Genomic DNA, 17,739 nt, shown 5'->3' with positions numbered 1-17,739 from the left:
TCTGCTCCCACGGGGGACTTCAGTTTCAGCCCTGCCCAGTATGACTGCAGAGGACTGAGCCATTATATCACAGTCAACTGTTTGCACCATGATAGCAAAAGTATGAGCTTTTATGAATGAAATGCATTCGGTACAGACATATTTAATGTTTCGTTAAGAATCACAAGTGCTGAGGTTTATCATAAGAAATGTAGCATCAGTGTCTCTCCAGTAAATATCCAGTATCTCCTTGATTTTCCCTCACAACAGTTGGAAAGCCAAGGTTTGTTTGCCATTCCCATCACATAGAATTACACGCTGAGAACTAAACAGTCACAGGTTTGAGTTTATACATCAGCACATATGAGTCCATGAGACTCCACATGTCAGCCACTCACTACTATACACCATGAGTACACTGAAGAGGCATCACATGAGCTGCTTTCAGACATGCACCGAAGTCTGGCCCTAACTTTTTCTCTCTTCCTCCTTGTAAAACATCCAGTTCCATGTGAGAATACAGCAGGAAAATTTCAAGAAAAATTCTTAATGTGTGAGTAGGCGTGTTTGTAACACATGACAGACGCAAAACAGGAAGAATACAAAAATCTCAGAATGAAAACGAGGAGCCAGGGGACGTCAACTTGGAAAGACATTGACATTCGAGAGCTTTTGGTGACATGGGTTGATGCCGGTGCTAATACTAAATGACATGTACACACGGGGTAAGACGGACAAGCAAACTGGAGTTTAACTTAAAAAAAGAGAAATGTCATGTAGACTGTAACTGGGCAGTAGCATCACACAAATTAAGTTAGCCATGACAAACACTAACCATGTGAAAAGCTCAGAGGGAAGTTTAGAGATTGAGAAATCTTTTGATAGAATATAGAGCAATATAACATCTAGTGCCATCTGCAGTATCATAACACGAGCAAATGTCATTCAATTATCGCCTTCACTGCTTCTCACCTACCAAAGAAAGAGACACAGCACACAAAAACAGCTTTTTAGACAAGACGCTGATAAATCTTCTTTAAATCTCTTCAATATGAAACAGATTCAATCCGGACGCAGAGCAGAGGTGGTGAAGGTTACAGCAGCGCTCCCCTTTCTATTTTAAACCCCTCTGATACTTTGTGTCCTAGCTCCTGGCTTCGTTACGCTTTAAGTAAGTTTAACACTGTAGTGTTTAACAGAACGGCTTCATAAATCTGACATTAATGAAGGGCTGTGCTGATTGATGCCCACACGCTGTTTACATCAGTGATGCCTGTCTAAAGGGAAACAGAAACAAGAAGTGGTTTGTAGCTTTTCTTTGACAGCAAACATGGTTTCTTGCCCGGAGAGTTTCAGGCACTGATGTGGTTACAAGACAAGAGGTTAAAATATGTCCTCTGTGCATCACGGGACACTATATTTCTCTAATACACCATCAAAAAGAGCGTATACTTCTGCTAAGGCCCATTCCGTCACCTTAAATTCAAGTTTAAACATTATAAAATAAACTACAAATAATTTATGATGAAAAGATATTATGAAAAAGGAGTTGAACTTGTTCAAATATATAATCAATATATTCTGCTCGATATGGACTGTGTACTTTGCATGGCACAAATTAGAATATGTTGCGTTTCTTTAGAGGGTCAATGGCCAAACTCCGTGAAAATAAGTCGAAATCAATATTATCATCTATCCTGATGTCAAAAGAAACACAAACTCTAAAATACAAAACCATTATTCCACAGAGATCTTTTCTCCAGTTTCAAGCAGCCAGTTGTCACAAAACATCTCGACACCAGAATATTAAACTCAGGTATCAAGTCACTGTATCAGCGAGAAAGGAATGATCCGTCCTTTGGATGACCAGCACTCACCCTCTCAATTTTGTCCAGCCATTCTTTATTCTGGGCCAACTCGGCCATGAAGGCCTGGTGCTTCAGCCATTTCTTGTGAAGCTTCTGGGTCTCGTCTCGGCTGCTGTCCCTCGCCATCAGCATCTTCTCGCACACCCAGTCTCCCAGCTGGGTGAATGGGATAGAATGAAAGAGAGAGGGAGATAGAGAGATGTCAATAGTGGATGAGTATAAATACTACAAATAACTGTTGGTGTTGTAGATTTCTCTTTTTTAAGATTTGGATTCACCAAACACGATCACACACTCTATATGCCACTTCATAAGAGAAACGTATGTTAGTTATACACTCATTAAAAAAAATTTTTTTTAATCACACATGTATGTTTTCAATAGCATCTGTTGTGTGAAGAAGCAAAAAGAAACACCAGCGACACATAAAGTGGGAAATACAAGGTCAAACACACAGACATGAATATTTAATGACGCACAGCCGGCACATGTAGGCAGACACACGTGTACCAACAAGCATGGCGGCAGGAATTCACATGTGCACACAGCACAAGAGATCACAGCATCAACATGCTGCCACACAGTAAACAATCCGCACGCACACGCACACACACCTCCAGAGTAAAATGTGCACACACAGATTGTCTGTGTGAGGCCAACACACAGCAGAACCCAGTGCACGCTAACGGCATCACCAACATATTCAGGTCAGCATCAGCAAGCCTCATCTCTCTGTCATATACATCCTCACACCTGCATCTAACATTTCCACCCGCGCCTCCCTTAGTCGTAACCGGTCTCCTCTCAACCAACTGTGCAACGGATGGCTCGTTTACCGGCAGCTTTTAACAGGAACAGCCCACGGGGTTGTGTCAGCTGCAGGCAGCCGCTGGTATCCGCATCCTCGCTCGTCTGCCGTCACACACATGCAAAGATGCTCCACACCACTGAGCCAGATGGAGACGGATAGAACGAGCGTAGGGACAGAAGGAAAGAGAGGAGGAAAGAGGGGTCTTCTGGAGAGCTGAACGCGACTGAGGGATGCAGAAGGTGTGCTGAAAGAAAAACGCCGGCCATGAGGGTAGATAACAACAATACTGGAGGCTGAAGAGACAGACTGGAGACTTCAGACTGAGGCTGCGCTCCCCTCTCCTCCTTGCTCCTCACTGTACGCTCCACCAGGAGAGAGAGGAGGGGCAGGGGCGGACCAGTGACGAGCGAGAGGGCAAGAATGAGGATGACTGATAGACGTAGAAGAAGAGAAAAAAAATTCCTCTTCCCCCAAAACAATAAAATGGCAGGCTGCCGAGCCGACGCATGGGAGCTCCACACCTTCATGAGGAGGCGAGCGAGTGAGCGGGCTGGTTGGAGGAGAGATGGAGTGGAGGAGGGGGAGGAGCAAAAGACTGGGATTTCAAACATTTTTGGAGGGGGCAGGGGGTGGAAGCAGCGCCTCCAGGCTCACCGGTCACAGCTAATGATGCTGAGGGGGAGGTGGGTTTTTAAATTGTGTCAGGAGGAGGATGGACGAGTGTGAAGGTTGAGAAACTGTGAAAAACTGAAGTTTTAGCTGCTCTAAAGGATTAAAAGACGCCGGGCTCCACTAACAGACAAGCTCACGACTCCTCTACAGCTGCTTTTGTTTTATTCTCCGCCTCCCACACTCCACCCCCCTCTACCATCCCTCTCCTCCTCTCTGCAGCAGTCCCAGGCAGCTGTACTCTCTGTTTCCAGCTCGCCTGACGCTGCTGCAGTGGTAAAGCAGAGAAAAGAGAGAGAGAGAGAGAGAGAGAGAGACACAGCAGAGGTTTGGACAGAGGAGGTGTGATAGTGAAGAGAGAAGGGACAGCGATTTCTCCTGGATGATGCATCTGTAGTTTGATAGATTTACTGCTCCTGGGCTGGATTTCAGTCCGACGCCTTTGTCACCTCCTCCAGAGGATATCACACACATGCTCACACCTCACACGTCCTACGAGCAGACACCAAAAAAAAAGACTGTGTGCACACTCATTAGGAGTGTACACGGTGTAACACACGCACACACACACAGACACACACACACACACACACACACGGCTGCAGAGGTCACGGTGGGTCACAGCCTGATGCCCCCCTTGAGACTGTAAATGAATTGAATGAGGAAAGAGGAAGACCATGTCTGTGTGTGTGTGTGTCTGTGTGTGTGTGTGTGTGTGTGTGTGTGTGTGTGTGTTTGTGTGTGTGTGTTTTGGGGGCGAACAGAGAATGAATGAGGATGAATGGGTAGGGGAAGGGGGGGTAGATAGAGCAGAACAACAAGAAACGGAAGAGGAGGATTTATAGACTCGCTGTCATCATCACGTCGTCAGAATTCAAACAGATGTCTCACAAAGCTTCTCTGGAAAATCCACAGCAAAACCAAAAGTGTCCCATTATAAGTTCAACATAAAAAATGATTAAGGATATTTTCTTTATTAAACATCATCAAACATCATTGTGCTTGGAACTATGAGTGGAACAGAATAAATCTGATGATGTTACTTCAACTGACATTTTATTAAATCTGAATTATTTGCAATACAATAAAAACTGATTATTTACCAGATGTTTTCAAGTAGGTTTTTTTTAAATCAATTTCATTCTTTTCTATTTTGAGTAGACAGTGATGGGATTCCAAGAGTAACTGATGACTACGTTTTAGATTTTAATAAAATATATAAATAAACACTTGAGGAACACACTTTGTCCTTCTTAGGACTAAGACTAAAAATAAGTTTTTGTGTGACCTGCATGTTGACAGAAACACATTACAGGCTAAATTGAATTTAGTTTATCTATAACATTTCCAAGAACAGTTTATTTACATAGCTTCTGAGTGTAAGTGACAGGTGAGTCCAGCACAAACAGTAGTTCACTGCAGATACAGTAGGAGGAAGAAGCATGGTCAAACTTACAGCTACTGTTACTGCTGTTTTGATGTTTGAGCATAAAACTGCTTTTCCTGAAATACACCCACAGGTGAGTCTGGTTTAAAAAAAACAACAGTATTAACTTGACCTGCGTTCACTTCCTCAGTCTCCTATTGTCCTGAAGATGGAGTTGTTCTGAGGACAACGTGGAAGATGCTACAGAAGGACTTCTAAAGTTACATAAGAGGTTTTCGGACTCTTTATAAAGTTGTTCATGAAAGGCACAGACACAAATTCCCAGGACAGGCTGCATGTGCATTACAAGTCCAATCACCAAGGGACATGAGGACCCATGTGACTGATAATAAAATATACCCCAATAGTTTAAAATCAAAAATCAAATGCACAAAACCTTTTAACATGTTCTGTTCTGCACCGCGTTTGTTACAACCAGAGGCAGATATATCTGTTCGACAGTAAAATCGGCTGATATGAGTCTCTGGGAGAAGCAGTGTTTGTTTGCTGAAATAAAAACTTTAACTTTAAAGAACAAAAACAAACTCTAAGATGTTATCACTATCAAACATTACTGTGAACGTCAGTGTAAAGTGGAGATGGAGCAGCAGTGAAACACAAGGATGAAGGGTTGACTGAAGAGAAGAACACACACTGCCAGCTGAGAGTTCAGGTTCACACACACACACACACACACACACTCATGTACAGTTAGATACACTCTTCCTCCTCTGAATTAGTAATGAGGTGCTGCTCTGCTGAATTATTCAGCAGAGCCAACGAGAGAAAGTTGCTGAAACTAAACAAGGTTTTGGCCCAGAAAGGAGTCTGTGACTCTGCAGGGTGAAAGAGCAGAAACTGCAGGAGGCAGGAGAGGTGAGTTGTGTGCAACACAACTAGACACGCACGAGGGTGCGGACCATGTAAATGATAGCTTACAACAACACAGGATTAAAGTGGTTATCCTGAAAATACTGAGACGGAAAATCCTGCTAATCAAGCCGAGAGAATATATATAATGATATGATATGAAATCAATGAGTCTATATAATATATCACCCTCCAATCTTATGTTCATGGTTTTAAAAAAGATGGTTGAGGTCGATATAGAACATTATCTAACTACTGAATGACAAGAAAAGAAACTTTCCCAATGTGTGACTATAACACTGACAACGTTAAGCAGCGTAAACAACATTTAAGGAAATATTTATATCCACATTGAAATTATCATGACTGCTGATTTACACATTTACACATCTGGATACCAACCGGCTGCTGTGATGAGGCGATATATATCCAAACTTCTAAAACACACATTACAGAACTTTAAAAAAGCTGCTCCTGCTCTGGCAAAATTGAACATTGGTTGATCCTAAAACAATCAGTATGAATTAACGGAGTCCTAAATAATGAAAAACTATCTGATGTTGCCACTAGAGAACACAGGAAGTCAGCTCCCGTAAAAACAAACAATATCACAACCATTTTTCTTTATTTTCCCTAAGAAAATGCTTTTAAACTGGCTTTATTCACTTCCTCGTGAGGTCGTCCTGTGTGTGAAACCGGTCTGGTCTCCTACCTCATGACAGTCCTGGAGAAACCTCTGAAGTTCCCACTGGTCGTTCAGTTTTTCCAGCCACCGCTGAGCCAGCTCTCTGTTCTGGTTTCCCCTGAAAGAGTGAAGGACAGACTCCTCAATAACTAAACATGTAACACATTTAAAGCACATTTAGACGTGTGTGTGTTTCTATCTTTGTTTGTCTTCTTTCTTTTCCACCACCTGACAAACTTCAACAAACCTTTTTCCAAAAGGTTTTCTCAGAGATTGTTTCATGGAACTTGAAAAAGAATCATGTTTAGGGGACTGCTTTATATGCATATTTAAGGGGCTGTTTGGCCATTCTATTTTGTATTTATTTCAATGTCTGGCCTGGAAATATTCAGATAGAATATTGATATTTGTAGATAACAGAGAATTCAATTCAACATACTTATTTATCAGAGAAAACGTGTCTATTAAAAAGAGCATTGATTGATGTAATGATTGTGAAGTTATCTATTAAACAACCACAATACAGTAAATCACATTGTGGCAGTTTTGTGACATTTATTTATGTCCATGGGAGAATAATTAACGTCCCCCGAGTTAATTGATGTAAATTAAATTCAAAAACCATATGGTTACCTATTGTTGAACACAGAAAAAAGCCCAACCCCCACTTCACTCTCTCTCTCACACACACACACAAACGCAGACCCACACAACCATCACACAGATTTCATGGTCAGGTGTCAGTTCTTTTTCTGTGTTTCTGTTTCAGTTACACTTTTCAATTCTCTTTTCTTCAGATTGTAGAGCTACTAATCTTTCATTGTTGTTGTATTGTGTTTAAGCAGCTGCTCAGATGCTTTAAAATGTGCACAACACACAGCGAGGAGGACCGTGTGAGCTACGGGCCTGTATCTGGTTTTATTTCTACATGCCATATTCTCACACTCCACACAAGTTCTTATCAATAAAAACTTACAAACCAAGAGAGAAACGGAATCCTCAATATGATTGGAGCTTTGAAAAGACTTAAAGTGAAACTGGTATAACATTACGTAATAATACAAACACTGTCAGATTGAGTCCAATTCCTTTTTATTTTTAACTCCTCTTGTTTGTCAGTACCTGTTGGCGAGGGTGTCAATGCGTTCCCTGATGCGTTCAGAGTAGATGTTGCTCTGGCTGATCAGACTCTCGCCGGCCTCGATGACAGCTTTGATCCTGTGCAGGTTCAGCTCCATGGTGGTGGTGAAGTCCTTGTGTTTCTTTATGGCGGCTTCAACCGTCTCCACTGTGGTGGGCAGCTCAACGTGAGCGAGGGCCGATTCCTGGAAGACAGGAGAAGTGAGGTGATGTCAGGTGTGCAACGAAGAAAAATGTGAAGATCCACATTACACAGAAAAATATCACAATGAGATTCTTCTTTTACATTGTTAGTTCTCCAACAACCAACTTTATTGGTTACAACCATGGACCATAAATAAATAGGGACGAGATGATGACCTCTATCATGCCCTGGTGGCTGGCTGCAGTATAGGTCAGAAACCCTGCCTCCTCCATGTTAGCAGATGGGACATGGACCAAACTAAAGAGTCATTTTAGGTAGTATCACACTGATGATTGTTCAAGAGTTCATGTTTCTGAGAGGTTTGGTTTGAATTAGTTTTCTATTATTATTCTAACTAAAATTCTAATTTTTTGGCTTCATTTCTGGATAGTGGGAGAAGACATCCATTTTTATTTACAGTCTGTGGTTACAACATTATTGATGAGACAATCAAAGGAAAAGATACTGATGATATTTTTCACTTGTTCCAGTCTGTCAAATGTGAAGATTCACTGCTTTTCTTCGTTCTCTGTTAGTGAATGGAATATCTTTATGTTTCGGACTTTGAAGACATCAACTGTATGTTATGATGTTTTTTTTTCACTTTTATAGTCATTGTCACTAAATCTTTATTCAATTTATCAGTTGATTCAACATGAAATAAGCTGAATAAATCAATAACGACATCAATCGTTACTCAGCCTTCGTTATGAGGAATCCTTTTATATTTTACTATTCATGTGAAAATTGAACATTTGTTTTTAATTTATCATCTGGAAACAGAAGAAAGCAAATGAGATCAGGGCGGAAACAACAGGGAGAGGCAGAAAAAGGTCTATGGCCTCAAACATCGTTGATACTTATTGAAGAAGAAATGCTGCTCCCTGAATAAACAGCCCCTCCTCCCCCACCATGGCAATTATAAGGAGAGGTGGTCCCTGGTTAGGACACATTCTGCAGGCCACACACACACGTTAACACACAGGCACACACACACAGGTCAGGGACAGCTCTGCCTGTGACATTTCAGGTTAGAAAAACAAACCTCTGTGCATGTGGTACTCACTGTTCTTCTGAACCACATGACTCAGGCAAGTCTGTAGATATGTTAACGTCCTTAGATCATATTTACACACAAATATTTAACAAAATTATGATTATTTTCTTAAGAAATAAATCATCATTCAGTCAAAACTACTCACAATGTGTAAATCTATTTAAAACTTTAATTACCTTTTAAAGTAGATTTACACATCGTCAGTAGTTGATTGATGCTCCTAACACAGATTCATAACATAAAACACTACACTTCGTTTTTATTACTAATTCATTCCACTAAATGTTTTGTAATTTTGTTAAACTAGTATTCTGTTAAAGAGAAGATAATCTTACCTTATTCATGATGCAACTACATTATTTAAACAGTTCAAATTAAGAGTATGACACTTGTTTATTAACCAATGACTCATGAACAGATTTTAACCAATAGGGAAGATGTGTAATTTACTCAGACCTACATGCAAATACCATCATACTGTATATTGCTAACACACACACACACACACACAGCTCATCCTCTGACACTTCAACATGATGTAGATCTTAAGTTTCTAGAAACCACTGCTCCAGCTCCAACATCAGAAAATACAGAGGTGCTCTGCAGACCCTCTCTTGTGAGTCTGTTCTTCCTTTTTATTTGACCCTCAATTTTTCTTCAGTTTGACATGTGAGTACATTAGAATTTGAAACCCTGGCATACAAAAGACGAGAAGTCGTTGAGAACAGTGGATCAAGGATGCTGCTTTTTCATGTGGACTTATTTTACACTGTAAAAGCTTTGACATGTTAAATAAACGCAGTCATTAAGCTTCATCCACTGGGGAACATGAATATCGGCACCAGATTCCAGGGCGAGCCATTGAAAACGTGATTTTTTAAAGTTTTTAAGACTCATTTATGCTGCTTTTATGTACGCAATGAACTACATCTGTTTGAAATGATGTCCTCCATTTCTCTTTCCTCATCTCACCTGGTTATTGAGGAAGGACTCAGCCTGTTTAACGTCTCTCAGGAACAGATGGAAAATATGAGCCTGGACCAGAACTTCTCTCCTGCTCTCCCACATCTCCAGCAGTTTATTCCAGCCGACATCGAGCTTCTGGAGCCACTGCTGCAGAGCGGCCTGAGGGAGAGGGGCCTCCTCGGACTCCAGCAGCTCGTTCATGGCCTGCAGGCGCTCGTAGTCCTCTTCATATCTGCACAGAGAAAGTCCTGATTCATAATGTTCTCATGATCTGATGAGTTTGAAGGATCTCTCAGGAAAATTGGGTCACCCACCGTCCTATCTCCTCCTTCAGGGCAGCATGTTTGTTGATGAGTCTCTCTGCCTCCTCCAGGTCGTTGGGCAGCTGGTCTGAGGCAGCAGCTGTCTGTGTCTGGACCAACCAGGTGAGGAACGAGTCCAGGTCCTGAGAGCACGGAGAGAGCAACACCATTTACATTTCATCCATTCTACTGTTACACTGCATACGCCTGTGCACCGAGACAATTGTGTTGATGAAAGATCACTTAAAGCCTCTTTAGCATATTATAACCATACATCAGTTTGAAAGGATTTTGTTTGGAATAACGTGTTCTCTCTTGCACAATGACAATTTCCTTGTTTTATGTGAAAATGATAAAAATATCCCTTTAAATATATATGATATGATATCAAAAAACATGTTTCAATGTAACAAGCAATAGGTACAGTTTATGTTGCTCTGTAGCACTGTTTATTTTGCCTTGTTACAATAATAAGTCAAAGCAGCACTGTGTTTTTAAATGGGGTGATGTGGCTTTATTGTTAATGTCAGGTACAATTCTGTTCCTAATGATTATCAGCAAGGGCTGATCAGAGAAATAGAAATGTCCTTATGCATGAACTATCCCTGTGTACCTGTATGAAGCTTTGCAGCCTGCCAGCCACCAACAGTGAGTCCTCGCATCCCTGCAGGGTGCGTTTCAGCTCCTCCCACTCAAGGCTGATGCCATCGAAGGGCACGAGAATATCCATGGTCCGACCAGAGTGAGCAGAGGCCAGATGCTCCGCCTCCTCCTGCGTCACCAAACACCGACAGCATTAACGTGAGTGCAGCCTTTTATTCTGCTGTTTATATCTTCTGTAGTTTCCCCGGCTGGAGATATACTTGCTGTCTAACAACCAGATGTGGGGTGAGCGTAACTGTTCAAATACTTGCTGTGTGATACTCATTTTACTGGAACATTCCACTTGTGGGAACATGACAGAACTCAGACCATATAGAACTTTCATGTACTACAGAATCTTGCAGACATGTAGCGTTCAATGCAATCAATGCACCAAAAGGATGCACGAGGCGGACATGACGTGTTTGCATGGTTAAAAGCAAGTGTATCTCCAGCAGTAGAATCACTCTTTATCGGAATAAATGCATGACAACATAACCAATTCATGAATCCTTTTATATTTGCTGATGCAATTTCTGTAGCAGCAACAGTGACTTTGGTAGCTTACATCAACGACAACTACAGCCAACAAGCCAAAGAACCTGGAATTGCCAAAATGCTACCTTTGATCAAAACAGATTTTTATTCACACAGTAATTTGAGAGTTTATTCTTAATGTTTATACAGTCAATATCTTTATTTCCAAACCTGCAGATGCAGTAGTTTAGGCTCCAGGACAGACAGGGCTCCCTCCATGGTGGAGAGGCGTCTCTGCAGTGCCAGGACTCCTCCCAGGTCACTGCCCACGTACTGAGTGGAGTCGATGGCTTTTCTCTTGTCCTGGATCTGAGACTTGATCTCTGCACACTCCAGCAAGTAGTTCTGCAGACGCAACATGGAGTCCAGCTGATCCTTCTTCTGCTCAACCAGCTCCACAATGCTGTTCCACCTAAAATTCAAGAGGGAAGAAAGACACGAGATCATTCACTCTCATTTGCAGTACTAAACGCACATTGTGTAACCTCCACCGCCAGTGGTCTCTCAATCACAACAATAACAAAGACCCAGTTTGGTGACTTAGTGAAGCAAGGTGGGATTGCCAATGAAAATCTACTCAACGCAACTCAGTCACAAATTATATTCACAGATAAGGTCATGTATTAAAGTTTTATGAATGAATAATTAAACAATGAATAATTGTGATCTATAATGAGTGATCGGTGCAAACAGCGTGTGCCTCGGAAATTATAACAGAGCCTCGCGTTAAGAGGATATGATGTGATTGAAAGGCAAAGGAAATAAAAGGTCCTCTGCCTTGATTTAAATTTCTCTGGGTTTGAACGGTGTTGGATAATGCACGTACGCAAGTCAGCTAAATATATAGATTCAGGTGTTTTAGCCATTTTCATGAAGAATTGTTGCATATTATATCTTTAAGAATCACATTGTCGATAACACAGTTTGTTTAAGGATCATACAATCAGTTTTGAATAAGTATAAACTGTGGGGCTTATATTTATTTGTTCAAGCATAAATTGAAATGCAGCAGATGTGTCAGGAGTTAAAGATATTACAGCTAAAAACAGCTGAAAACATTCAACCACTCTCTTGTAACTCTGAGTCTATTGCTTAAGAAACACAAATCTCAGTCAATTATTTTGACTTTGACAAGAGAGGAGCTGCATCAAATTTAAAATACATGTTAAACCCACTGTAATGACGACTTGCTATGAACCGTTACTGTTTATCTGAGATAGTTGATTCTGTTTGTTCTCTGCTCAGCTGTGGTTCCAGCCCAGGCCTCGTCTGCTCACCATATCGTCACACAATATGCTCTCCTGATTCTGCTCCAGACCAGCAGGTCTCCACACACACACACACACACACACACACACACACACACATACACACACTGATGCACACACACAGAGACCCTTGTGACTGTAATGAGGTAATGGCAGCGTCACTGAGAGGCAGACAGAGCGCTCAGCAGGCAGGATGGAAAACAGCTCAGTGACACTGAGCTGCACGAGTCGTCTCATAGATCAGATCAGCACTGGTGCTGAGGTGTGAATGAGGGCAGTCGCTGCTGTACGTGGGCAAATATGACCTATAATCTGTGTATGTATTTGTACAAGGATGTCAAGGTGACTAAACTCACTGTACAATGCATTTATGTATTTACATTCAATTGATATTATTTAGTAAAACTGAATTTTAGTCATGAATACCAGAGATTATTTTGAATGTTTGTTTTTATTTTTTGGGACAACTACTCTCTATCTTGACTAAGGCAGCCAGCACAGATGGTCACCCTGAGACCAACTCCACTTGCCAAGGTCATGAGATTCATGGACACCCGGCCGTCATGGACACTGCTGCCAGACGCACCAGTGTCCAGTGAATATGACCGAGATGGATAAAAAAGCCAGGTCCTTTCACAGGGTGGTCTTGGCCGGATGCTACCATAGATTAACATGCCAGACAGAGAAGGAGCCAGATAACGAGAGACTGGTGCAGCAGATGCACAGAAGAGATACTGAGTCTGCTGCCATTTTACATTTACATCTCAGGCACTGATCGAAGACAAGAAGGGACGTTAAAGTCCAGCATCTTTCTACAAGACTGAATCAACTGAAAGGGCCTGAGGTGTTTGTGAGAAGACAGTTAAAAAAGTCCAATTACCACCAAGGAGCTAGAAAATAACTTCAGCACATCCTCTTGACTGTTTAGGTGACAGCGGCAGTAACTCTTTACTGGACCATAACTGAGATTAAGGGTTTTTCTCCACATTGATTCAAAAAGCTGATCACTACACAGGACCAGTACAGAAAGACACATCCACAGTATAGTAGTATTAGGTTTAAAACTTTGATACAAATGAATTGGTCTTGGTCGCCTCTGGGTAATCTCTACAGACAGATTCTGCATGTGAATGTGACGACTCTGCAGAGGAGGGACAAAGATTTTGGGTCTGGAAGAGCAAAAGAGGCGGAACACAGAGACCTTTATAAAATGTATCTGTATTCATATGAAGTTGGCTGTTAATTAGCCAACAATGTTGTCTGTATTCAAAACCCCTACGTAAAGTATGATTGTATGTTTGGTGTGGAGAAACGCTAGACTCACGTGATAAAAGAAACCAGTGGGATTGCAAACAGTCTACAGTGAACAAAAGATGGAGTCTTGGCCTGAATATCTGCTGCCTCCACCCAAATTATGGTGTCTATTGCCCCAAAAGGCTCATTTGTTTTCAGACACACTGGCTCAGGAGGAGTACTATCAGTAGAGATGTAGTAATTGTAATCTGTGATCTTTTATTAGCGGTAGCGAGAGCACTTCTTGCTCAGCGCTGGGATGTTTTGTATAGCTTCTGTAGTTGTCATGTCACTGGTCGTACTAAAAGCAGTAGTAAATGCTGGGAGTAATGCAGTTTTATATCCGTACCTGGAGTTGAGATGGTCCTGACAACCTCTGACCTCCGTAGAAGACGGATGACCTCCATCCAGGAGCTGCTGAACTATCTGATTGACATCCAGGATCCTTCCCATCAGGCTGTTCATCTCCTGGTCCAGACTCTCAAACCTACAACCAAGGACATTGATGCAGAGAGTCAGTCAGAGCTCGTCACTCCTCAGCCTCGATAACAATAATTCGAAATATATGAGTGGTTCCTCACCTGTGTGCCACCACCTCCACGTCCTCCAGCCTCTCAGGGATCTCCATCTTATCCAGCCACTGCTCCTTCTCATCAATCCACAGCTCGCAGGCATTGACCTCACTGAACATGTGATAGACAGCAAGGGCGTCATGAAGCCACTGCTGTCTGAGCACGGCAACCTCAGCCACCTCAGTGTACAGCTGCTCCACCTCGCCCATACGAACCTGCACCTCCTGCACAGAGGAGAAAAAAGAGGCGCAATTACAATAACAAGTAAATTAAAAAATGGGGAAAAAAACAAAAAATACATCTTTGACCCTTCACCCACCTCCTGATCACGGTACCGCAGAGGCAGCACCATCATGTGTTTGCGCAGCGTCACCACATGCAGACGATGTTTGTCAACAGCCTCGCTGACCCCTCTATGTTTCTTCAGCAGTGACTGAGTTGAGTACTCGTCATGTCCAAAGTCTTCGCTGGAGACCAGGCGGTAAGCGTCCTGCAGCCAAACCACCAAGTCGTCTGTCTCCGTGGAAAACTGGAAAAAGTTGAGTGCCTCCTGCAGGTGTCCAAGACGCTGCGCTGCCTGGTCCTCCAGCTGCTTCCATTCTTCCTTCACCTCCATAATGCGCTCCTGGATCCCCGCGGTGCCAAAGCTCTTCTCGCTCAGGATCTGCTTCCCTCTCTTCATGGTGTTCTGGAGGAGTGGGGGAGGATGGAGGGGTAACACGTTGCTGTAAATTATTTCACACTGGGAACATTAAAGTAGAACAGTAGCCAGTATTTCAAGTTTAGTGCTGTGCTTCCTCTATTTGCAGAAAAGAGGGTTTGAAACCAAATCATTATCATAGTCTGAAAACTGTTGTAGTGGTCAACTTTGAAGAGCTGAGAAAACATATGCATTAAAATACACTGAGTCCTATGACTCATCTTTTAGGAGGTACTGCACCTAACATCTAACCACAACTGCAAATGAATCTTTTTTACTGACGTACATGAAGCTCGGAACAGAAACTCCAGGTACTGCAGATATTCCAAGTGCTGAATCACTCACAAGCAGATACACACACACATACACACACCTGCAGCAGCGTCCGGTGAGCCAGCAGTTCTCCAGCCAGAGTCTTGTGCTTTTGTAGTAACCTCAGCACACTGCTCAGGTCCTTCCCGTAGCCCTGCGCTCCCAGGATGGAGCTTTTCTCTCTGATCCAGGCCTCCGACTCCTCCAGCTCCTACAGGAGAACACGCACATACTCATTAAGTTTGGACACAAAAAACATACAGGCGTCAAGAAAAAAAATGATTTAAAAAAATTTAAAAATCATATGAGTCAGTGGCCATAGAGATGCGGGAAATGTGATAATTATTTAAACATAAGGATAATGGCACGTGGTCTCTCTTGACATTCAAAGAGTTACTTGGTTGTTTAAATGAAAAGTGAAAGAAAAAAAATCTTCAAATAAAAAATTGAGAGAAGAACCCTGCTTATTCTCTCATTTCCACACAGTTGTCGGTTTCATGAAGTTTAAGAAATGTTTCCACTGGTTGAAGTATCCAACAAACACACCAGCACAAGGACCCCTCGACTGAAGAGGAATATTCAACACAACCTTTCAAGGCGTCTCACCTGAAAAAAGGCCCAGAGCTGTCTCGACTCCTCGAGCTCAGCATGTCTTTTCACTGCCAGTTGTTTCAGCTCCTCCAGACAAGAAGACACGTGGTTGACACGGTTACAGATCACCTGAGGGTCGCACGGTTGGTATCCTGAGGGGCCACAACATTAGGTTAATGTTCATTAAAAACATACACTTTATTATTTAGTTTATTAAACTGATCAACCTACTCATATTAGGTTTTCAAAAATTGAGTCATGGTGATCATTAGCGATCATTATACGCTGCACAAAGGTTGAATACTAAAACCTGAAGCTCTATTGTCATGGTCTGATGCTCTTGTCAATGTTTAATACTAATAAGTGTTGGCCTAATCTTGGAATTCAAAACTGATCATTTTCACATTCATTGCTGCATCATCTCAGTGTATATACGTATCTTCAGACAGATCAAAATAATTTGTTTAAAAGTGATATAGCTGTGTGAGTGTGTGTGTGTGTGTGTGTGTGTGTGTGTGTGTGTACCCTCTATCGTGGTAAATTTGAGCGCAGCTGTGTTGAGCGTCTCCACCCTCTCAGCCTGCACAGCGATGTCTGCCTCCTGCAGGCTGTGTTTCTGCAGCAGGTCATCCACCTCCAGGAGATGTTTCCCAAAGTCCTTTGACAGCAGCTGAACCTGAGAGGGATGCAAAGGGACGGAGGGACAAGAAGACAAATTTGTATTTTATTTTTTTAATGGACACATGTCTCTGCTTTGTCTTCTCTTTCAATTTTCACTCTTTAAACTATGCAGATTTGACTCTTTCTCTATGTTCCTCCATCGCCACTGTTTCTACTGCTTGTACAAGATGATTGTCTCTCTCTGCATTCCCCTCCATACCTGTGTGTCCTCCATCCAGTCAATCATGTAAACCATGTCCTGAAAAGTCTTCTGCAGGGCCAGGTTCTTCTCCAGCCGGGTCCTCCTCCCTGCCACCAGCTCCTTCAGCAGAGCCCACTGCCCCAGGATGTTCTCCTTACGAGCCAAGATACGTCGGATGTCATAGTATCCTTCCGTCTCCATCTCTGCTGCAAGTTCCACCACCACTCCGATTCGCTCTTCATATGAGGCAATGTCCGCTTCTATGGCTTCATGTTTCTTCATTGCCGCCTCGACTGCTGGCAGGTCGTAGCCGAAATTGTCCTGAAGGAGGAGACAAAGAAGAAGAGAAAATGGAAGGAGAGTGGAGGAAAAGGATGGCAAGACGGGCAAGTGGGGCAGAGGGATGGTTAAGATTATTGAATTCTGGTTCAGTCCTCAGATCCTTACCTGTGATACAAGTCTCTGGTTTTCATTGAGCCAGGCTTGTCTCATGGTGGTTTTGTGGTCAAAGCGCTGAGCCAGCAACTCCAGCTTCTCCTGACGAATCAGCTCCTTGCGCAGGGCCACACCCCTCTCATGCTCCGCCTTCTCCAGCCTCTCCCAGGCCTGGACAGGAAATGACAAAACACACTTTTGTTGGCGGCAATGCGATGAAAAAGAGGTTTTCTCTCAGCTACTGCAGAGTGATCTGACCTCGAAATGAATCAGCGATTGAAACGAAAAATACTCCAGACAAAATAGAAATGGACGTTTGACCTTGTTGATGTCTGAGATCAGCTTCCCGTCATGAGGCACATAGGGTTTCTGGTTGTTGGCTCTGAGTTTGCTTTGGATGGTGAAAAGAAGAACCTCGAGATTTCCCTTCTCCTGAAACCTGAGCGAGAAACAAAAAAACATTTTAGAATATTATGTTACGACCTTTCCATTCCTTTTTTTTTATAGGAAAAGCTAAAAAAACACCAGGTCAAAGAAACAAGCTGCATCCACAAAGTTATTCAGGGATTC

General features: G+C 42.4%; 1 protein-coding gene across 7 annotated transcripts in view; it reads right to left on the bottom strand.

The window, feature by feature from the left end:
- The window catches only part of LOC109630351 (spectrin beta chain, non-erythrocytic 4), a 60,896-nt gene that overhangs the window by 24,042 nt on the left and 19,115 nt on the right, over positions 1-17,739 (bottom strand). For all 7 annotated transcript variants that reach the window (XM_069534269.1, XM_069534266.1, XM_069534267.1 and 4 more), the window contains exons 10-25: positions 17,491-17,608; positions 17,182-17,340; positions 16,753-17,055; positions 16,398-16,548; positions 15,888-16,024; positions 15,343-15,492; positions 14,589-14,957; positions 14,279-14,493; positions 14,047-14,184; positions 11,308-11,548; positions 10,571-10,729; positions 9,970-10,100; positions 9,662-9,887; positions 7,431-7,633; positions 6,336-6,426; positions 1,857-2,003 (exon numbers count right to left, since the gene is read on the bottom strand). In XM_069534269.1, coding sequence (XP_069390370.1) covers positions 1,857-2,003; positions 6,336-6,426; positions 7,431-7,633; positions 9,662-9,887; positions 9,970-10,100; positions 10,571-10,729; positions 11,308-11,548; positions 14,047-14,184; positions 14,279-14,493; positions 14,589-14,957; positions 15,343-15,492; positions 15,888-16,024; positions 16,398-16,548; positions 16,753-17,055; positions 17,182-17,340; positions 17,491-17,608 — 2,938 coding nt within the window. The remainder of the gene's footprint in view (positions 1-1,856; positions 2,004-6,335; positions 6,427-7,430; positions 7,634-9,661; positions 9,888-9,969; positions 10,101-10,570; positions 10,730-11,307; positions 11,549-14,046; positions 14,185-14,278; positions 14,494-14,588; positions 14,958-15,342; positions 15,493-15,887; positions 16,025-16,397; positions 16,549-16,752; positions 17,056-17,181; positions 17,341-17,490; positions 17,609-17,739) is intronic.

The sequence above is a fragment of the Paralichthys olivaceus genome, chromosome 11 (genome assembly GCF_024713975.1).
Source record: "Paralichthys olivaceus isolate ysfri-2021 chromosome 11, ASM2471397v2, whole genome shotgun sequence".
NCBI classification, from domain to species: domain Eukaryota; kingdom Metazoa; phylum Chordata; class Actinopteri; order Pleuronectiformes; family Paralichthyidae; genus Paralichthys; species Paralichthys olivaceus.
The sequence above is the reverse complement of the archived record's forward strand: the minus strand, read 5'-3'. Positions and strand labels throughout refer to the sequence as shown.